The sequence below is a fragment of the Geotrypetes seraphini genome, chromosome 2 (genome assembly GCF_902459505.1).
Source record: "Geotrypetes seraphini chromosome 2, aGeoSer1.1, whole genome shotgun sequence".
Classification (NCBI taxonomy): domain Eukaryota; kingdom Metazoa; phylum Chordata; class Amphibia; order Gymnophiona; family Dermophiidae; genus Geotrypetes; species Geotrypetes seraphini.
In genome coordinates, this window is record NC_047085.1 from 63,198,577 (window position 1) to 63,221,629 (window position 23,053).

The 23,053-nt window shown below is 42.5% G+C and overlaps 1 protein-coding gene across 2 annotated transcripts in view; it reads right to left on the minus strand.

Moving 5' to 3' along the window:
- Positions 1 to 23,053, minus strand: part of FZD6 (frizzled class receptor 6) — an 81,320-nt gene that overhangs the window by 54,000 nt on the left and 4,267 nt on the right. Inside the window, exon 1 of one of the 2 annotated variants that reach the window (XM_033933933.1) lies at positions 11,749 to 11,854. The exons of the other annotated variant lie outside the window; for it this stretch is intronic. Coding sequence (XP_033789824.1) covers positions 11,749 to 11,751 — 3 coding nt within the window. The 5' untranslated portion in view covers positions 11,752 to 11,854. Of the gene's footprint in view, positions 1 to 11,748; positions 11,855 to 23,053 lie in introns of those variants that run through there. 2 annotated transcript variants of the gene reach the window in all.

Consider the following 23,053-nt stretch of genomic DNA (forward strand, 5'->3'; position numbering starts at 1 on the left):
CTGCAATTTGTTCAGTCTCTCTTCGTACGAGAGACCCTTGAGCCCCGAGATCATGCAATACACAGTGCAATATGGAAGTACGTTTAAAATCCTTTGTTTGATTTATAAGATTCTGGCAAATGATGCGTCATTATTTTTTCCATCTTCTGTGGTATTGTGCTCTTCTTCTAGATCGTTGAGGTGTGAAAATACTAGGAAATTACCTGCCAGTCAACAGTATTGGTTGATTGAACCATTTACTTTATGTGGGTCATTTGAATAGAATGCTTTACCACTTGATATTTAGAAGGACAAATAACGTTGTTTCTTTTCTTAAGAGACTGAAAACATTTTTGTTCTCACAGACTTTTAATACATTAGGCAATGACATTCACCTAATGCAGCTTATAATGTTTTACTATGGGATGCACTCAGGCATCCTGGGGCAACTGCTGCCATCTGTGTGTGTTAAATCACGCAATAGAAAATATTTTTAAGGGTTTTTTTTTCAGCAGGTGTCTAAATACGAGTTTGCTGTGAACTGCCTCATAAATTTTTGTGTTATTTTCTAATTTAAGTGTTATTGCACTATTTATTCACACGTTGGTAGCACACTAATGCACCCAATGATGGTGTGTGGCAGTTAGGGAGCTGTGTTTCTCCTTTCTGCCTTGATTGAAGCCTCGGAGTGACGACTTTTGTGGCCATCTCCCTTAGGTGACTATCTCACACTGAGGGTTCATGTTACACAAATTATTATTCTTGCATTTTTTAAAGAAATAATTAGTGAGGCTAGTTCTAAGTGCAGTGCGTGGAGCTGGTCAGTGGCTCTGCTTCTTATTATCTCTTGTTCTTTCAAAGGACAGAGAGTGGGCATTCCTGTGCGAAACAGCTAGGGACATATTCTATATATGGCACCCAAAAAAACTGGCACCAACTAGCACAATTCTATTAACAGGTACATGCGCATTATAGAACTGCGCATCATAACTTAAGCGAACCTATTTAGGTCAAGGAAAACCAGGCCTAAATACTTGCACCTAATTTGTACGTGCATTGGGCATATTCTATAAAACAGTGTGCATACATTTTAGGAATGCCCATGATTCGCCCATGAGCCTTCCCTGGCCATGCTCTTAGATTTGCGCACTAGAACTAGCACACCACTCTACAGAATGTGCCTACCAAGATGTGCATGTAACTTCTAATTAGTGCCAATTGGCACAAATTAGGCTTGTTAAACAATTAAGTTGTGTGTGCAAATTGACTGTGCACACTGATTTGTATGCCCAACTTAAGGTGCCAAACACAGAATTTGGGGGTTAGTATATCCACATTGGTGGTAATGCTCACAAAGTATTTTTTTTTTTTTTAACTGTGCACTAATGCAACATTAGCACATGGTCATTGATACAAAAAAAAAAAAATTGTCCATTTTACATTTACAAAAAAATGCCCTTAACACATAAAAAAAACCTGCACAAGGATGCACTAAGGCCTCTCTCTACCCCAGCTTAGTAAAGGATCGCTCAGGTTTTGCAAGACCTGAAGGGACAGGGAAATAACTACTGTACCTGAATGTAATTCGCCTTCAGCTGCTAATGAAAAGGAATGAGCTAAATCCAAATCACTTCATTCATTATGTTTTTTGCAACATCACAGGGTAGAGTGGGGCTCTCTGGTAGCTGGACACACTTATTCAGGGTCCTACAATTTGGGAGAGGTAAAATTGAGTCTGTGGGGTTCCCAAATTTGGAACCCCCATGTCCGAGAGCCTCTAGTTTGTGTACCTCCATATTTTTTGCATGCTATAACCCTTGTTAAATGAAAAAAATACTGCCCACACAAAAACAGTACTAAAATGAAAATAAATTCTTATGTTAAAACTGCTCTAGTACGCAAATGAAAGCCTCACTGGTTTGGCTTTTGTATCTTATTCTAAAAGTAAGGCTGTGAAACTGTGAAAGTTAAGGCCTCCTTTTATTAAACTGTGAGAGCAGTTTTTAGCACGGGGAGCCACGCTGAATGACTCGCGCTGCTACTGAAGCTCACAGGAACTCTATGAGCGTCGGGAGCAGTGTGGAGCATTCAGCGCGGCTCCCCGTGCTAAAAACTGTTATCACATTTTAATAAAAGGGAGTATTAGTTTCAAGACAGTAATAAGGCGTTATACCTGTTAATGTATTTTCCTTTAATAGGGTGGCTGTATCATACTGAACAACTGGGTTATCACCAGCTACTAGCAGATTGGGGGTAGAACCAGTATGTGGGCTGATAATTAGTGGAAAATTCCAGTATGCCTCAGTCAAAGTAGCATTAAGTCCAGAATGCACACTCATACCCCATGCTATAGAGAAAGTCCATTTTCTTCCTCTTTTTTTTTTTTTTTTTTTTAAACACCACTGGAGAGATCATGAGTATCAGCCACAACACTTGATGGGAGGTGGGGAGTATCATCTCAGGAAGGTACAGCCTGATCAAAAGAAAGGAAATGAACAGATATAACTATATTTCACCTTCCTTATTGTCTGGCCTTAACCATTTTGAACTGGGATGTACCAAAACAGAACTCAATGGAGAAGACAAAGGCCCAAAATAACTCTTCTAAAGTCTGAACAGGCTTTGGCCAGCATATCCAGCCTGTAATGCTTCATAAAGGAATAAAGCAATGACTATGTCCCTACCCAGGTGGTATCCTTTGGGGGGATTGCCCAGGCCTCTGTCGAGGTCACCTGTTATTTTTGACCCATCATAGACTTCAAAAGTATCCATGCCTATTTCATAGAAACATAGAAACATGATGGCAGATAAAGGCCAAATGGCCCATCTACAGTAACCATTATTTCTGTCTCTCTCCGAGAGATCTCATGTGCCTATCCCAGGCCCTTTTGTATTCAGACACAGTCTCTGTCTCCACCACCTCTTCTGGGAGACTGTGCCATGCATCTACCACCCTTTCTGTAAAAAAGCATTTCCTTAGATTACTTCGGAGACTATAACCTCTTAACTTCATCCTATGCCTTTTCATTGCAGAGTTTCCTTTCAAATTAAAGAGACTCGACTCATGCTTATTTACATTACGTAGGTATTTAAACATCTCTATCATAATCTCCCCTCTCCCGCCTTTCCTCCAGATTGAGATCTTTAAGACTGTCCCCATACGCCTTGTGATGAAGACCACATACCACTTTAGTAGCCTTCCTCTGTACCAACCCCATTCTTTTTATATCTTTTTGAAGGTGGGGCCTCCAGAATTGTACACAGTATTCTAAAAGAGGTCTCATCAAAGTCTTATACAGAGGCATCAATACCTCCTTTTTCCTACTAACCATACCTCTCCCTATGCAACCTAGCATCCTTCTGGCTTTCGCCGTCATCTTTTCAACCTGTTTGGCCACCTTAAGATCATCACATACAATCACACCCAAGTCCTGCACTTCTGTCATGCACATAAGCTCTTCACTCCCTAATCTGTACCGTTCTCTTGGGTTTTTGCAACCCAAATGCATGACCTTGCATTTCTTAGCATTAAATTTTAGCTGCCAAATTTCAGACCATTCTTCAAGCTTCGGTAGGTCTTTCTTCATGTTATTCACACCATCCGGCGTGTCTACTCTATTGCGGATTTTCGTATCATCCGCAAAGAGGCAAATCTTACCCGACAACCCTTCAGCAATATCGTTCATAAAAATGTTAAAAAGAAAAGGCCCAAGACAGAACCTTGAGGCATACCACTGGTAACATCCCTTTCCTCAGAGCAATTTCCATTGATCACTACCCTCTGTCGCCTTCCACCCAATCAGTTCTTGACCTAGCCTGTCACTTTGGGACCCATCCCAAGGGCACTTGGTTTATTTATTAGATGTCTGAACACTGTCAAATGCTTTGTTAAAACCTAAATACATCACATCGAATGCACATCAGATTTGTCTGACAAGATCTACCTCTAGTGAATCCATGTTATCTCCGGTCCTGTAATCCACAGGATTCCAGAAACTTGACCATTCTCTGTTTTAAGTGTTTCCATTAATTTGCTTACCACAGAAGTCAGACTTACTGACCTGTAATTCGCTACTTCTTCCTTACTTCCACTTTTGTGGAGAAGGACCACATCCACCCTTCTCCATTCCTCCGGTACCACTCCCGACTCTAGAGACTCATTGAAAAGGTCAGTCAGCGGAGCTACCAGAACTTCCCTAAGTTCCTTCAGCACCCTAGGATGTACACAATCCAGCCCCATTGCTTTTTCTACCTATATTTTAGCTAGCTCCTCACAAACACAATCCTCTGAAAATCGATCAGGGTCTATTACTCTTCCATCCCTATTCACGTTTGTCTTATGCGGTCCTGCTCCCAGCGCTTCAGCTATGAACACAGAACAGAAATATCTGTTAAGCAATTTGGCCTTTTCTTTATCAGTTTCTATATATTCCTCCCCTTCACCTTTGAGTCTCAAAATGCCACTTTTACACTTCTTCCTATCAATAATATATCTAAAAAAAGTTTTGTATCCCCGTTTTACCGTGTCAGCTATTTTTTTCTTCCATTTGCATCTTTGCTTTCCTGACTATAAGACCAGCCTCTCTTAACCTTTCCAGATATTTTTGTCCGTCTTCCTCTTTTTGCGATCTTTTGTAGTTTATGAAAGCTAACCTCTTATTCCTTACCTTCTCAGCTTCTACTTTTGAGAACCAAAGTGGCCTTCTTTTCCTCTTACTTTTACTTACTTACAGGGTTCAGCACTTTAGGATGGAGATGATCAAGACTGCTTAGGTCAGATATATTTTGTCAAATCATGTAATCCACTTTGAACATCACATTTAATGCAGAATATAAGAACCATATTTGATGTAACTTAAGTGGATTAAGTTATTATGTGATTGCGAGGTAACTGAAGGTATTTTGTAACTGTATTGTCTACGAACTATTATGAATGTTTTTATTGTTAACCGCTTAGTTATAGGCGGTCTAGAAATTCTAGAAATAAAATAAATAATTAAATATCTCAAAAGAGAGTCACATTGTTGAGCTTTTCCTTTCTACAAGTTACAGGAAATTGTTGCACCAAAGGACATATGATTTTTTTTGTGTGAAATATTTTTTATTGAAAGGACATATGATTTAAACACCATGCAAATGAACTGAACTGACTTCAAGCTCACTGTCCAATTTTCCAAGAAAAACTCAGAATTTGGCCCTTATCACCTTATGCAAAGAAAAGTACTGAACTACAAGCCATGTAATTAGGATATAACAAATATTTCCTTTCTACAAACTTGATCAATACAGTCAAATTGATTTACTACAAAGTTCTGAAATGTTTTCATTGTAATGTACATTGGAAACTTTTAGTCTCAACATAAGCAAATTGTTAGAGGACTAACAAAGACTCTTTCAGAATCCTGAATGCAGCCCTGTGTCCTTACTTTGCAACATTGAACTATCTGCAGTGAAGGGGTGGGAGGGGAGGTATAGGACACTGGGGAATAGAACTGGGAAGCCAGGTAAGAGGAAAAAAAAATCAGATTTTGAAAGCACTCATTATGTCAGATAAATCTCCTATTCCAAAAATGCACACATGTCTTTCATAGAGCAAAATGCTAGTCGGCAGTTTTTATAAATGCACATAAATGATTTGCTATAATCCTACAAGCAATATATTCCAAGACCAAACACTCTAAGGTTTTCATTTTTTTTCCGATGTGTAGCTTGTCACTCTGCAGTTCAACTTTACAGCACAAAAGGCCAGAAAATACCCTACACAACAGAACATAAAGGGTATAATGCAATAATTTTTTTAATTAGACAAATTACTAAATAGGATTCCTTTTAGTACATGAGGCTCCGGAGTAATCTAAGGAAATACAAATCTAAGGAAATACTTTTTACAGAAATGGTGGTAGTAGATGCATGGAACAGTCTCCCAGGGGAGGTGGTGGAGACAGAGACTGTGTCTGAATTCAAAAGGGCCTGGGATAGGCATGTGGGATCTCTCGGAGAGAGAAAGAGATAATGGTTACTGCGGATGGGCAGACTAGATGGGCCATTTGGCCATCATTTTTATGTTTAGATAAAAAATTTATTTGATACCGTGTTAATTTTAATCAGTCATTCATGTTTTCCTTTCTACTGCTAAAGTTACAATGCTAGGTTCTCCACTTTTTGTTCTTAAGCCAACAGAAATTGGAAAGAATTAAAACACAAAAGAGGATGAGAATGTTTATTTCTGAGGCAAAATAACTCTCTAAAAACTTAATGGCATGGGATGAAACTTCACATGTGTAAAAACCAGTAAAAAGAAGAGAGTTTGAAATTTGACCAAATCAGAGTAGGGGTTCCAGAGAAATAAGCCCCCTCCCTTCCGAAAAATAGTCCAATGCATTCCTAAGGGAGGAGTTCAGCTTTAGTAGCATAAAAGTTAGCAAATTCCTTATTTCAAATGGCCACTTCCCATGTTCTACCTTCTTAGTCCCCCAAAAAGTATTCCTGCACACACAAACAACTAGAGAACTGCGCGGGGACAGAAATCCCACCCGTCCCCACCAAAATACCACCCGTCCCCACCTGTCTCCGCGAGGAATCCCCTCCGTCCCCACCCGTCTCCGTGAGGAATTCCATCCGTCCCCGCCCGTCCCTAGAAACTTCAGAAATAGTTATTTCATTTAATTATGCTACTGAATTAAAGGCTCTGGTAGAGACCCATTTACAAATAAGCAAAGACACTATTAATTTGGAAATATTAATTGGGAAGAATACATACTTTATAAATGAATTTTTACCAGAGCCTCTAATGTAAATATAAAATATAAATACTCAGCTGATGAGAACCCCCAAGCTGTCAGCTGAAGACTTCCTTTGCAGTTGGCCAGGGGTCCCTTCTGCCAAGCTTGGCAGGCAGCAGTAGCGTCCCTGAGTCACAGATGCTGGCACCTCAGTGGCTCATGGATGCTGCCAGCGACTGCTGCGCTTGGTGGAGGGGAGTTCTGGCCATCTCTAGAGGAGGTCCTCTGCTGGCGATGCTTGGGGATCCCCACTAGTCACAGCAAGGGTCAGCAAGTAGGACACATCATTATCAGACCCATTATAAAAGACAAAAAATGTGCCACTTCTCAACCTCACTACTACAGACCCATCGCACTAATACCACTTTTCATAAAACTTATGGAGGGAGTAATATGAATTCAATTGATGAAGCACCTGGAACACTTTCAACCACTCCATGACTCCCAATCAGGCTTCTGACAGTCATTCGGTACTGAGACGGTAATTACACCACTTATCACTGATCTATATAATCTAAAGGGTCTAAACGCACTCGTCTTCCAACTGGACTTCAGCAGAGCTTTGACCATGTGGATCATGACCTGATGCTATCCTGCCTAGATGTCTATGGACTATCAGGAAAACGTTTGTAGTGCATACTGTTGTTAAGCTGTCTATATGCTTCTTGATTATATTTTTCTTTGGACTGAATTACTGTCGCCCCAACTTTATCTGCTCTGGAAACTAAAATCATTGGATCCTGACTCAATTCTTGAATAGCTATGTTTCCTATCAGGAAACATACTGAACTGGTTCAAGGGCTTCCTGAAATCTTGCAGCTACCAAGTCAAAATTGGGGACACACTATCTACGGCATGGACCAGCGACTGTGATGTCACACAAGGTTCCCCATTGTCGCCCTTGCTCTTCAACATCTACCTTGCTTCCCTAGGAGAACAGCTCAGTAGTCTAAACGACTGCCATTATAGCTACGCTGACGACATTACAATAGTCCTTCCTGTCACATGCCTGATGACCATAGAAATACACAGAATAGACACCATCCTGTCTACAATAGAAAATTGGATGACCCACTTCAAATTAAAACTGAATACCTAGAAAACAAAATTAGCCACAGCCACCAATTCTTCAATAAACTCTATAACCCTAAGGGAAAACAAATTCCCCATCTCTTCCACAATTGGAATCCTGGGCGTGCATCTAGATAGACAACTGTGCATGTCCGCCTAAGTCAACCTTGTCACACGCAAAGGATTCAACACTCTGGAAACTCAGATCCATCAGAAAATACTTTGACCAGGCACCTTTCAAACTCCTAGTCCAAACACTAGTCCTAAGCATCCTACATTACTGCAGCATCATCTACCTAGCAGGACTACGCAAACATTTCTGGAAACTTAAGTGTCATCCAAAATGCCGCAGTAAGGCTCATATTCAACCTAAAAAAATTCAATCACATCATACCTGTCTACCAACAACTTCATTGGCTGAAAATTGAAAGCCGAGGACTTTTCAAATTTTGATGTCTCTTTTACAAAGCTCTGTACGGTCTACTGCCCAACTACCTCACCAATCAGTTCACATTCGCCAGACCCAATCATTCTTCCCCTTCACCTCAATTAAAGGATGTACCCATAAGAGATTCATCAACAGACTTCTACCCTACCAAGCAGCCTCCAAAGTTCCCAAATGGAGCCAACTGTTCAGAACATCAACCTCTTACATGCACTTCAGTAAGCTCCTAAAAACGCTGCTCTTCCCCAAACAGGACCCACCTTAAATTTTCCATGAAAAGACTCCCAACCCACTGACTCTCTATTCCACATTGTTGCTCTAAGACTATGAACATCCTTACCTATTTGTTTATCTCCCTCCTTATAAAACCCTGCTTAACCTCCCTCAATGCAATCTATACCTTTTTCAGTCCTCTCTCCATTGCTGTAGCTCACTGATTCTCCTCAGCCATTTTTCTTGTAAACCACCTCAAACCGAAAGGCGTTCGCGGTATATATATAAAGATTTGTTATGTTATTTGAATGTGGTATAAAAAAATCTAAGCATAAAAGGAAAACAAGGTGCCAATCCGGCATTTTCTGGGCTTTCCAGCAGAGGAAGATGTTCAGTTTTGCATCAATATGCCTCACATGAAGTCAGATGTTACCAACAAGTCTCTTCATGTTTCCTTCAACTTGTGTGTTCTGTGGCACCTACCTATTCATAAGGCACATCTGCCCAATACTGATTTCTAGCATAATTATGTCCCAGAAAACGTTGTATTAACTTTCTGAAGTCTGATGTGTATAGATTCCCATTTGCTTAATATAGATGAACTTTAAATGTTATACTTCAACAATCCCGAAAGTGGATTTACTGTGTGCTAACAGTTTTGTCTATTAGCAACTCTAACTGTGATCCCTTTCTTTCAGCTTGTTTCGACTTACAATTAGTTTTCGGAACAGAAAATTTTAAATAAACTTGGACAATTTTATTTTCTAATTTATTTATTTTATTTATTTAAAACATTTTAAATCTGCGGCTCACAGTATTACATACATATTTCAGGATTTGCACAACATAAAGATCTTATACATCAGCAAAAATCATAAGATTATACCATCTCAACCTATAAATTGCATCTCAACTGCTCTTTACTACATTGCTTCAATTAAGCAGCACAAAAAGATGATATTCAGAAAGTAAAGTATTAATTCAAGAAGCAGAATATTAGCTTAAAAAAGCTTGAACAAACAAAGTTCTAGTTTTTGTTTTGCTATTTTGAGGCTTATGTTTTCATGATTATGCAGTGCAATGAATTCAATAAATAGTCTAAGAAAAAGAAAATCAAAGCAGTGTAACTTGGCCAATAGTACATATTAAAAACCTTTGATGTACTGCCGAAAACGATATACCACATTCTTTCCTTTTATCCTAACCCTCCACAAAGTCTCCTCTCTTTCAGCTAGCACAGAATTACTAAGCAGAGAACAATACAGCACTTAACATTTCAAAACCGAATGTCCTCTCTTGAAGCCTTCACTTTACATTTTGTAGGGCAAAATTTCCCTTATAGATAAACCAACTTCATGACTAAGTTACTGGCAAATTATCATATGCTGGGTTAGAACAAAAATCCATTGAGCTCCATCTCCAAGGATGCTTAATCCAGGTACTTACACCATGCACATCTAAGGAGTAGACTGCTTTCAGCCAGAATAACAAGAAAACCACATTTTCCTGGCTGGATGCAAAACCTGCCCATTATCCATTACTGCATAGGCAAAGGACACACTTTAGGGCATGCATTAAATGATTTCAAAGCATGCACTGTGAGCAGTGGCATAGTAAGGGGGAGCAGACTGCCCCGGAAGCCATCTTGGTGTGGGTGCCAGCACCTCACCCCCCCCCCCATGCTTGTGCCCATCATATCATTCCTTCTGTTAGAAACTCCCCAACCCCAAGATGTCCTGACTGTCGAAATTAGATTGTAAGCTCTTCTGAGCAGGGGCCATCTATTGAATGTTTAATGTCTGTGTACGCCTTTCAGCGCTATAGAAATGAAAAATAGTAGTAGTAGCAACAAGAGGAGAGGGAAGAGATGCTGACATGGGATACGGATAGGGAAGGGAAAATGAGATGGTGCTCTCCAGCTGTGCCTCCCTATTCCTGAAATGTTGCCACCCTAACCTGATGCCTTGTCCACCTAACGGAAGTGATGGCCTTGCTTAACACTGACCCCCACCCTCTCCCCCCAGAACATGTGTGTGATGTCTAGGGGAGGAAACACAGTCAGCACCTGATCCTGGTGAAAAAACTGCCATGGGACCACTCAGCATGTGCTCAAGCTCTCTGTGGACAAAAACTGGAGTTGTGGGTTGTGGGTTCAAACCCCACGCTGCTCCTTAGGACCCTGGACAAGTCACTCAGTCCTCCATAGCCCCAGGTGCATTAGAAAGATTGTGAGCCCACCAGGACAGATAGGGAAAATGCTTGAGTACCTGATAATAATAATTATTTTATTTTCTTGTATACCACCCCACCAGCAGTTCTAGGCAGTTCACAACAGAAGAACAAACATTTCAGTTAAAAAATACAATTTCAAAAAACACAAATATTATAACTACTACATCCATTAAATATAGCATCAGATAAAAAGTACATTTAAAGTACAGAGCCTAATAAAAAATACCTTCTTAAATATCAACATTCTTGTTTATCAAATAGGTGAGTTTTCAATAATTTCCTAAATGTAAGATAAGAATAGGCTTGAACAATCAGCGGACTCATCCAGGAGTTCAACTTCCCCGCCTGATATTCCAATGTCCTGTCCAAAAAAGTCTTATAGCGACAGGCCCTTGGGGTAGGGAAGAGGAACATACCGGAATTTCTGGTACATTTTAATGAATTAAACAGTTTCAGGTAAGATACCAAATAGGAAGGTAATAAACCAAAAAGAGCCTTATAACAGATACACCCAAACTTTAAAAATGCTCTGGCCTCAAAAGGCAGCCAATGCAGTCTAGCATAAAAAGGACTAACATGATCACATTTCTTAAGATCAAAGATTAAAAGAACTGCTGCATTCTGAACTAATCGAAGCCTTAGTAGAATTAGTAGACTGGACCAGCACCCGAAAGGACCCTAGATCAAAATACTTCTTAATGGTCCTCAATTTCCACAAAATTGCATAGCTTTTTTAAATTAATGAATCCATCCGTATGCTTCTTAAAAGTTAAACTACGATCTACAATTATTCCCAACCTCTTAGATAACCTTGATAGGCAGTATATAAAAACCTAATAAACTTGAACGTAGGCCGGCCAAGCAGGCTGCCCCTTAGTTAAAGACTACTGCCCTCAGAATCTGTGTTCTCTGCAACTAGAGATGCCCCTAATTTGGGAGCTTCTGAAGCATCAAAAAGCTTCACAACTGGATTTAAAAAATGAAATAACTTTTAAATAAACACGAGCAGAATAGACTGATTCCTACCATCTCACTTGTAGGGAGGTAGTACAGGACAGCCCAGAGGGATGGGAGGAGGAGCAGAAAAATAATAAGACACTCTACACAGGATCTCGCGACCAGGGATACACAACCCAAGTGTTCCAGAATGATATGCCTATTGCACTAGAAATGATTTACTTGGCTCAGTGTGTCTCAGGGAAAGTGAACAGTCTACATTCCTGTGTGAGTGAAAAAGAAATACACCCCTCAGGAGATTAGTTTGCTCAGTGTGCAGTTACTCTGATTAAAACAGAAATCCATATTTCACAATATCACCTAAAAGAATTCAGCACAGTTCAATGTGGTTAAACAGTGTTTGTCTTTGTTCACATTCAGAATCTTGAAAAAAGGGGGAGTGAAGTTGTGTGTCAAAGCAGAGAGAGGAATGTGCAAACAATGTGGGATTACTCTGCAAGAGGTAACTAACCTTACTGGAAACTGAACAAAAGAGATCAGCAAGTTAGTTGTTAAAAGATGAAGTTATACAATTTTGTTTCATGAGCGCACAGTAACTGATTACATACTGTTTAAGAGTAGTGACAGCAGGGATAGGAAGGGAAAAAAAGATAGTCTGAGAGACCAATAACAAAAAAGATTAACAATACATTTTTAACTTCTTTTGAAGGCCAGAACTTTCTTCCACAAGTTAGTCACCCTTTGCTCATATTATAAAGGCATTCAAATGATTGTCTCAAGGGCAGGGGATAAAAAATAAGGAGAGCTAGAAGGGGTGATCAAGAGGTAAAAAGGCAGTATAATTTGATGGTTGATACGATTCTGGGTTTCCTATTATGTTAAGTCCTTTCTTGTTGGTAAGTATTTTATTATCCTAACTTAGGGGCGGTTTTACTAAGATGCAGTAAGCACAAACATGTGGAGAATAGGCTTGCCCAAAGAATCACTTCCAGGGTGGCTGTCATGGAAACCAGGACCTTGAAGCACAAGACTGTAACAAGCAATTAATTTGCCCCTGCAACTTCTTCCACATGAGTTCCGAAATACAACTTCCCCTGCAAGATGTAGAAATGAACTCCTAGATAGTTGAGTTTCTAGGAAAGAATCAAATGACTCTTGGGAAGGTTGATGACTCAAGTCCAAGGACTGCAATCACTCAAGTACACATCTCCCTTCAAATTTGCGGGGGTTAGGGGCACAACTCTCTCGTGAATATTAAAGAATCATGAATAACTTTAAGGCCCCCTCCCCTCCTCCCAGACCCCTCCACAGTTTACCTTTAAAGGCCCTGGTGGTCTAGCGGTGAAGTGAGGCAGGAGTGATCTTCCTACACTTCAGCCCTGTGCAGATCCGCTAGAATAAAAATGGCTGCCTTAAGTTCCCACAGCAGTCTTGCGAGACCATAGTAATTTCTGGCAGTCATTTCTGATTGCGGATCTGTATGGGGAGTAGCGTAGGAAAATCATTCCTGCCCCACTTCACTGCTACACCACCAAGGCTTCAAAGGTAAGCTGTGACATGGTAACAGTAAATGACAGCAGTTAAAGACCTGAATGGTCCATGCAGTCTGCCCTGTAATCCCATGCATTATATTTTCATGATTAAATTAAAATGTCTTGTTTTTCTTTGTTTATTTCTGGGTCATAGACCTTAGAAGTCTACCTGGTACTGACCTTTGGTTCCAACTACTGGAGTTATCATTGAAGCTCACTCTGGGCTATCCAAACCATCTCCTTTGCTGGATTCAGACTGTGAAAGTTTGCTCATTTATATTCTAATTCGCGATCCTCTGTGTTCATCCCACACTTTTTAATTCCATCACAGTTTTCCTCTCTACCACCTTCTTTGGGAGGGCATTCCAGACATCCACCAACCTCTCCATGAAGAAGAATTTCCTAGCATTACTCTTAAGTCTACCACCCCTCAACCTCAAGGTATGTCCTCTAGTTTTACCAATTTCCCTTCCCTGGAAAAGATTTGGTTCTATATTAATACCTTTCAAATAGTTAAATATCTGTATCATATCACCCCTGCCCCTCCTCTCCTTCAGAGAATACATGTTGAGATCTTCTAGTCTCTTTTTGTACTTCTTTTGGCGCAAACCTCCTACCATTTTGTATTGCTTTCCTCTGGACCACTTCAAGTCTTTTTATATCTTTGGCCAAGTATGACCTCCAAAACTGAACACAATACTCCAAGTGGGGCCTCACCAATGACCTGTATAGGGGCATAAACACCTCCTTTTTTCTGCTGGTTATGTATTTCTCTATACAGTCTAAAATCCTCCAGGCTACAACCACTGTCTTATCACACTGCTTTGTCGCCTTCAGATCCTCAGACACTATCATCCCAAGGTCCCTCTCCCCATCTGTGCATATCAGCCTCTTGCCTCCCAGCACATACATCTCCCTCGTATTTCTGCCCCCATATGCATCACTCTGCACTTCTTTGCATTGAATTTTAGTTGCCAGACATCAAACCATTCTTCCAACTTTTGTAAATCCTTTTTCATGTTTTCCACTCCCTCTGGGGTGTCCACTGTTACTAATCTTGGTATCGTCTGCAAAAAACCAAACCTTTCCTTCTAATCCTTCAGTAATATCGCTCACAAACATATTGAACAGAATCGGTCCAAGCACCGATCCTTGAGGAACTCCACTACTCACCTTTTTTTCCTCTTAGCATATTCCATTAATCACCACCCTCTGATGTCTGTCCATCAACCAGTTTCTAATCCAGCTCACCACTTTGGGTCCAAACATCAGCTGGTCAAGTTTGTTCAAGAACCTCCTATGAGGAACTGTGTCAAAGGCTTTGCTGAAATCTAAGTAAATTATATCAAGGGCACTTTGTTGATCTATTTGTATGGTCATCCAGTCAAAGCATTTAATCAGATTTGTCCGGAATGATTTACCTCTAGTAAAGCCATGTTGTCTTGGATCTTGTAACTCATTTAATGTAGGAATTTTACTATCTTCTCCTTCAGCAATGTTTCCATTATATTTTTCATAACCGAAGTAAGGCTTACCAGCCTGTAGTTCTCAGCTTCATCTCTGCAACCACTTTTGTGGAGAGGAACCACATTAGCGCTTCGCCAATCCCATGGATCTACTCCTATTCTCCAGGGATTTATTGAACAAATCTTTAAACGGAGCCACCAGAATTACTCTGAGTTCCCTCAATATCCTTCCAATCCCATAGCTTTATGGAGGCGGGAGGGGGGCTGCTTGTTTGCAGGCTTACGAATAACCAAATTCATGAATCCCAAAACCACAAATATGGAGGGAGACCTGTACTCTCCAAGGAAGATAGTATTAGCCAGTCATCCACATATGAACGCACCCTCCCCCCTTCCCAAACAAAGGAAGGCACCACAATGACCTTGGAAAAGGCCCTGGGAACAGTAGAGAGTCTGAAGGGCAATTGGGGGAGGGGAAGGGGGAGACCGAATCATCTTTAGTTTAAAGAAACATTTCTGCACTACTGAGCTAATTTGTACATTAAAGGAAAATTTATTGTCCAGAATTACCCCTAAGAGTTTAATCGTGGATACCAGTTGTATAGAAGCAAATGAAATGCAGCTTGGGGATAAAAGAGGTTTATTTTCTTTTGATGAAAATATCATGGCCTTTGATTTACTGATGTTTAGGGAAAGAAGATTCTTGAAGAGCTCCCTGTAATGCATTCATTTCCATTTTCCTTGTTAAAAGGTTTTTGGCTTGTCTACTGCATCCCTTGCATGCTACTGTCTCTAATAGTCTTGATTCTGGTACATTTCCTGTAACTTGGAAGCATGCAATGGTGACTCCAATTCTGAAATCTTTGAAGTCTGATCCAACTGATGTTAATAATTATAGGCTGATTTCTAACTTACCTTTTCTTTCCAAAATCTTAGAGAAAGTAGTAGCTGTGCAATTGTCTGATTATCTTGAGTAAATTCATGCTCTTCATCCATGCCAAACCGGCTTCCGCCGACACCATTCCATGGAACACTCTCTTCTTGGACTAACGAATTATGTGCGATTAATTCTAGATGTTAACCGAGAAATTGTCCTCTTTTCTTTAGACATGTCGGCAGCATTTGATCTGGTTGGCCATACAATACTGTTAAATCGATTGAAGGATCTCAACATCACTGGCACAGCTTGCCAATGGTTTAGTTCTTATCTGACAGATCGGACCTATTCTGTTTCTCATTCTGGTAGTCTTTCCAGTTCTCAATCACTTTTATCTGGTGTTCCACAGGGTTCTGTTCTTGGACCTATTTTCTTTAATATCTTTCTTGTGCCCCTAACACTTTTGTTACAGGCTCTGGGCTTCACCTTTTTCATTTATGCTGTTGATATACAGATATTGCATCCTCTCAATTCTAACAATCCCAATGACTATTCTTTGATATCTACAAACCAGGATGAGGATTTTGACTGGCTAACCATGAAGATATTAAAAATCAATTCTTGTAAAACTTCTACCATGATCTTTTCTCCAATTAAGCGCACGCTGAGCCTGCCAGGTCATATTTTTAGTTTGAAAGGTAATCCTTTATCATATTCAGCATCGATTAAAATCCTAGGTGTCACCATGGATTCCACCTTGTCGTTTCACTTGCACATCTCCGATGTACATAAGAACATAAGAGTTGCCTCCGCTGAGGCAGACCATAGGTCCATCTTGCCCAGCGGTCCGCACCCGCGGCAGCCCATCAGGCCTATTGCCTGAAACAGTACTCCCTGACTAATTTTATAACTTACCTCTACCTCTATTCTTTTCTGTACCCTTCTATCCCTTTGTCCTCCAAGTACCTATCCAAAGCTTCTTTGAAGCCCTGTAGCGTGTTCCTGCTTACTACATCCTTCGGCAGCGCATTCCATGTATCCACCACCCTCTGTGTGAAGAAGAACTTCCTGGCGTTTGATCTAAACCTCTCCCCTTTCAATTTCTCTGAGTGCCCCCTTGTACTTGTGGTTCCCCTTAATTTGAAAAGTCTGTCCCTGTCTATTTTTTCTATACCCTTCATGATCTTGAAGGTTTCTATCATGTCTCCTCTAAGTCTCCGCTTTTCCAGGGAGAAATGCCCCAACTTTTTCAGTCTGTCAGCATATGAGAGGTCCTCCATGCCCTTTATTAGTTTAGTTGCTCTTCTCTGGACTTTCTCAAGTACTGCCATCTTCTTTTCTAAAGCTTCGTCAGCTTTGCTTGGTTAGGTCACTATTAAACCTCAATTCTTTATGAATCCATGTGCATTCACTAGTCATTTCTAAATTGGATTATTGCAACTCATTACTTATTGGACTTCAGCATTAACAACTGTGTCGACTCCAGCTAGTACAAAATACTACGCTCAGGCTTCTTTATAATCACTCAAAATTCGACCATATCCCTCCACTTCTCAGACTTGAGCACATGCTTCTGATCTCTTTCAAGATACCTTTCAAATATAGCCTTCTCACTTTTCAGATTCTGGACTCTGGTCTTCCTCTAGTCTTATTTTCTCATTTGATTCCCTATTTACCCAGGAGAGAGCTGCATTCCTCAAATCAATCCTTATTGTCTATTCCATCCTTTAGGCAGCTGGTTTTGGATATTTAGAGAGACTCTAGTTTCTCTGTAATGGCTCCAACTCTCTGGAACTCCCTCCCGTTATATCTGCGAACAGAAAAATCTCTGAAGTCGTTTAAGTCTCACATTGAAGGCTTATTATTTCAAAATAGTATTTGAACCCAGTTCCTAATAGTTTGCCACTTCGCAACTTTTGCCATGACTTGTGACTAAGGAGTCACAAGTCTGCAATATTTTCTCATAATTCTGACTAGGTAGTTAATTTCCTTGTAACTTTTTCATATTACTTCTGATCATGTAGTCACTATCTTACACTTATCTTTACTTTTCTTTTTCTTTCTGTATCCTACCCTCTTGTTCCTATTTTTCCCTTAAGATATTAGAAACATAGAAATTGACGGCAGATAAGGGCCACGGCCCATCCAGTCTGCCCACCCTAATGACCCTCCCCTGCCTTTACTTTGCGAATAGATCCCACGTGTCGATCCCATTTGGCCTTAAAATCAGGCACGCTGCTGGCCTCAATCACCTGAAGTGGAAGACTATTCCAGTGATCAACCACCCTTTCGGTGAAAAATAATTTCCTGGTGTCACCACGCAGTTTCCCGCCTCTGATTTTCCACGGATGTCCTCTTGTTGCCGTGGGACCTTTGAAAAAGAAGATATCCTCCTCTGCATCGATGCGGCCCGTGAGATACTTGAACGCCTCGATCATGTCTCCCCTCTCTCTGCGCTCCTCGAGCGAGTATAGCTGTAATTTATCTAACCATTCTTCGTATGGGAGATCCTTCAGTCCGGAGACCATCTGGGTGGCCATTCTCTGGACCGACTCCAGCCTCAGCACATCCTTACGGTAATGCGGCCTCCAGAATTGCACACAGTATTCCAGGTGGGGTCTCACCATGGATCTATACAGAGGCATAATGACTTCAGGCTTACGGCTGACAAAACCCCTGCGTATGCAACCTATGATTTGTCTTGCCTTGGAAGAAGCTTGCTCGACTTGATTGGCAGCCTTCATGTCCTCACTGACGATCACCCCTAAGTCCCGTTCTGCTACCGTTCTTGTTAGGATCTCGCCATTAAGGGTATAAGTCCTGCATGGATTTTGGGTACCCAGGTGCATAACTTTGCATTTTTTGGCATTGAAGCTGAGCTGCCATGTCTTAGACCAGGTCTCCAGTAAGAGTAGATCGTGCATCATATTGTCGAGCATTGAATTTTTTTCTATTGTACTTTTGCCCACTACATTGCTTAGTTTGGCGTCATCGGCAAATAATGTTATCTTACCTCGGAGCCCTTCTGCCAAGTCCCTTATAAAGATATTGAATAGTATCGGGCCTAAGACAGAGCCCTGGGGCACCCCGCTGATCACCTCCGCCATTGCAGAGGGGGTGCCGTTCACCATCACCCTTTGAACCCTACCTCCAAGCCAGTTCCCAACCCACTTCGTCAATGTGTCACCCAATCCTATGGAACTCATCTTGCTTAGCAACCTGCGATGAGGTACGCTATCGAATGCCTTGCTAAAGTCCAGGTATACGATGTCCAGGGACTCTCCAACATCTAACTTCCCCGTCACCCAGTCAAAGAAGCTGATCAGGTTGGATTGGCAGGATCTCCCCTTAGTAAATCCATGTTGACGGGGATCCCGTAGGTTCTCTTCATTCAGGATCGTATCTAATTGGTGTTTGATAAGAGTTTCCATTAGTTTGCTCACTATTGATGTGAGACTCACTGGTCTGTAGTTTTCTGCTTCTGTCTTGGAGCCTTTCTTGTGGAGTGGAATGACGTTAGCCTTCTTCCAGTCCAACGGGACGCTACCTGAACTAAGGGAGAGGTTGAAGAGCGCTGACAGCGGCTCCGCCAAGACATCACTTAACTCCCTGACCACCCTGGGGTGCAGGTTGTCCGGTCCCATTGCCTTGTAAACCTTGAGCTTTGACAGCTCCACGTAGACACTGTTGGGCGTGAATTTGAAATTGCTAAATGGGTCTACTGAGTCAGCCCTTGTCTGTAGCTGAGGTCCATGCCCCGGTGCTTCTCGGGTGAAGACAGAGCAGAAGTATTCAATTAACAGTTGAGCTTTTTCTGAGTCCTTTTCCACATAGTATCCGTCTGGTTTCCTTAGACGTACTATTCCCCCTGAGTTTTTACTTCTGTCACTGATATACCTGAAGAATGATTTATCTCCCTTCTTGATGTTCTTTCCTGCCCTTCTTATCCAGTTGGTTAATTTGTTTGTGTACATTCCCCTTATGATATTTTTATTTTAAATATTGCCCAGATTTTATTTATTGTACACCACTTTGACTTTTTGTTAAAAATGGCGGTATATCAAATAAAAACTAACTGTATTTGTATAACTTTGTCAGTGGCTGCTCCCACGCATATGTGCCAGCTCTGTGGGTGCCTGAGCATCCCCAATATATTTGGGATCTCAAGTGACCAGGCCGGTGTGCAGTCCAGGCATCTCTTCCCCTTCTTGACCCTCTCCTTCCTTAGAAGTCTCCTTTTAATCTTCTTGTTTGGAGGGGCTCCGGCACAGCAACTATTCTCACAAGCTGCCGGTGCTGCCCCGAAACTTTTCCTCTGCTGTAACTTCCTATTTCCACCTGGGTGGATTGTGATAGATGGAAAGGTTTGGGGCAGCTTGCAAGAATGACTACCATGATGGGGGCCACTCCTAACAAAAAGAATGAAAAGAGACCGGAAAGGTGAGGGGAAGGGAGGGATAGAAACAGAAGGGGAAGAGATGACCGGACCACGGAGCCCCCTGTAGCTGTTTTAAGTTAGCACAGGCGTGATGGTGAGAAGGGATGATAGCAGAGGGAAACACAGATGTGGGTGGGTGGGAGGAGGAGAGAGATGCCAAGCTGTGGGAAAGAGAGGAGAAAGATGTCAGACCACAAGAGGAGGAGAGGGAGGAGATGGTGTACAGTGATGGAAGGGAAGGGGATAGAGAGAGGGAAGATATGGTGCACAGAGATGGAGGGGAAGAGGAACAGAGATGGTGTACAGGGATAGAGAGGGAAGAGATGGTGCTCAGGGATGGAGGGGAAGAGGAACAGAGATAGTGTACAAGGATGGAGGGGAAAGGGAAAGAGAGAGGGAATAGAGATGGTGTACAGGGATGAAAGAGGGAGAGAGAGGGAACAGAGATGGTGTACAGGGATGAAAGGGGGAGAGAGAGAGAGGGAACAGAGATGGTGTACAGGGATGAAAGGGAGAGAGAGAGAGAAGGAACAGAGATGGTGTACAGGGATGAAAGGGGGGGAGAAAGAGAGAGAATAGAGATGGTGTACAGGGATGAAAGGGGGAGAGAAAGAGAGGGAACAGAGATGGTGTACAGGGATGGAGGGGAAAGGGAGAGAGGGAACAGAGATGGTGTACAGGGATGGAGGGGAAAGGGAGAGAGGGAACAGAGATGGTGTACAGGGATGAAAGGGAGAGAAAGAGAGGGAACAGAGATGGTGTACAGGGATGGAGGGGAAAGGGAGAGAAAGAGAGGGAACAGAGATGGTGTACAGGGATGGAGGGGAAAGGGAGAGAGAGAGAGGGAACAGAGATGGTGTACAGGGACGGAGGGGAAAGGGAGAGAGAGAGGGAACAGAGATGGTGTACAGGGACGGAGGGGCAAGGAAGAGAGGGAACAGAGATGGTGTACAGGGACGGAGGGGAAAGGGAGAGAGGGAACAGAGATGGTGTACAGGGACGGAGGGGAAAGGGAGAGAGGGAACAGAGATGGTGTACAGGGACGGAGGAGAAAGGGAGAGAGGGAACAGATATGGTATACAGGGATGGAGGGGACAGGGAGAGAGGGGGGAACAGAGATGGTATACAGGGATGGAGGGGAAGGGGCGATAGAGAAGGAACAGAGATGGTGTACTGGGATGGAGGGGAAGGGGCGAGAGAGAGGGAATAGAGATGGTGTACAGCAGGGGTGCCCAATACGTCGATCGCGATCGACCAGTAGCTCAGGAAGGCAACGTGAGTCGATCGCTAGACTCGTGTTGCCGTCCTGATCTACCGGGCCGATCAGCCTTCCTCTGTGTTCTCCCTAGGGCCTTTTAGCTGGGCGGTCCGCCCAGCTATCATCTGCTGCTGCCGCCGCTGCTGCTGAACGTTAAAAAAAACCCCAGCTTGGAGATTTCAGCCCGTAGCGAACTTATGTTCCGGGCTCTAAGGTGTGCGTGCCGGCTTCTCTTCTCTTCCCTCCAAAACCAGAAGTTATGTCCGGGGGGGGGGGGGGGGAGAAGGGAAGCCAGCACGCACATGTTAAGAGCCCTGAAGCAAGCGTTCGCTAAGGGCTAAGGTGGGAGACAGGTTAGTGAAGCATTTCCTCTTCTTGCTGCCGGGTCCTGCCTACTTTCTGTTTCGGCGAAGGCAGGACCCGGCAGCATTTCCCCCAATAGGTCGATTGCGATGCTGGCCGGTCGAAGCAGGGAGAGCTTGGGGCGGGCATTGGCTTTCGGGCCTGTTATTGGTGGCCTGTTATTACTGGTCCCCGTTATTACTGTTATTGAGCCTGTTATTACTGGTCCCCGATGGCAGTTTGGGTACTGGTCCCCGTTATTACTGTTATTGAGCCTGTTATTACTGGTCCCCGATGGCAGTTTGGATACTGGTCCCCGATGGCAGTGGCAGTGGCAGTGGCTTGGGGGAGGGCAGGAAGAAAGAAAGAAAAAGGGCAGGCAGAGAGACAGAAGGAAAGAAGAGAAACAGAAAAAAAAGAAAGGGAGGCAGAGAGAAAGAAAGGGCAGGGAGAGAGGAAGGAAAAGTTGGGGGAGGGAATGAGGTGTGGAGGAGAGGAAGCATACAGGCTGAAAGAAAGATTGGATGCACAGTCAGAAGAAGAAAGTGCAACCAGAGACTCATGAAATCACCAGACAAGGTAGGAAAAATGATTTTATTTTAAATTTAGTGATCAAAATGTGTCTGAATTTATATCTGCTGTCTATATTTTACATTAAGATCTCCTTTTACTAAACTGCAAGAGGTTTTTAGCGCAGGGAGCCTATGAGCGTCGAGAGCAGCGCTGGGCATTCAGCGCAGCTCCCTGCGCTAAAAACTGCTATCATGGTTTATTAAAAAGGGAGGGGGGTATACGGACCTCAGCTGGTATCAAATTCAAGCGTGGAAGACCCATTTCAGAACTTTGAGTTCACACCGGCTGACGTTTACAGCGAACTGGCAAGACTCAAGGTGAACAAAGCCATGGGACCAGACAAAGTGCACCCAAGAGTGCTCAGAGAGCTGTGCGGAGTCCTGGCAGAGCCATTAGCCATGCTCTTCAATCTTTCCCCAAGGACGGGGAGAGTCCCACTGGACTGGAAAACAGCTAACGTCGTTCCTCTGCACAAAAAGGGTTGCAGAGCAGAGGCTGTGAATTACAGACCAGTGAGTCTCACATCGATAGTGTGAAAACATCCCAATCAACATGGATTCACTAGGGATAGGTCATGCCAATCTAATCTCATCGGCTTCTTTGATTGGGTAACAATGAAGCTGGACACCGGGGAGTCTCTGGACATAGTGTACTTGGATTTTAGTAAAGCTTTTGACAGTGTCCCACACCGCAGGCTTTTAAGCAAGATGAAATCAATGGGGATAGGTGAGACGCTAACTACTTGGGTCAAAGATTGGCTGAGTGGTAGACTTCAAAGGGTGGTGGTCAACGGCACCTTCTCTGAAACATCGGAAGTGACCAGCGGAGTCCCGCAGGGCTCAGTCCTGGGTCCACTCCTTTTTAACATATTCATAGGGGACTTGACAT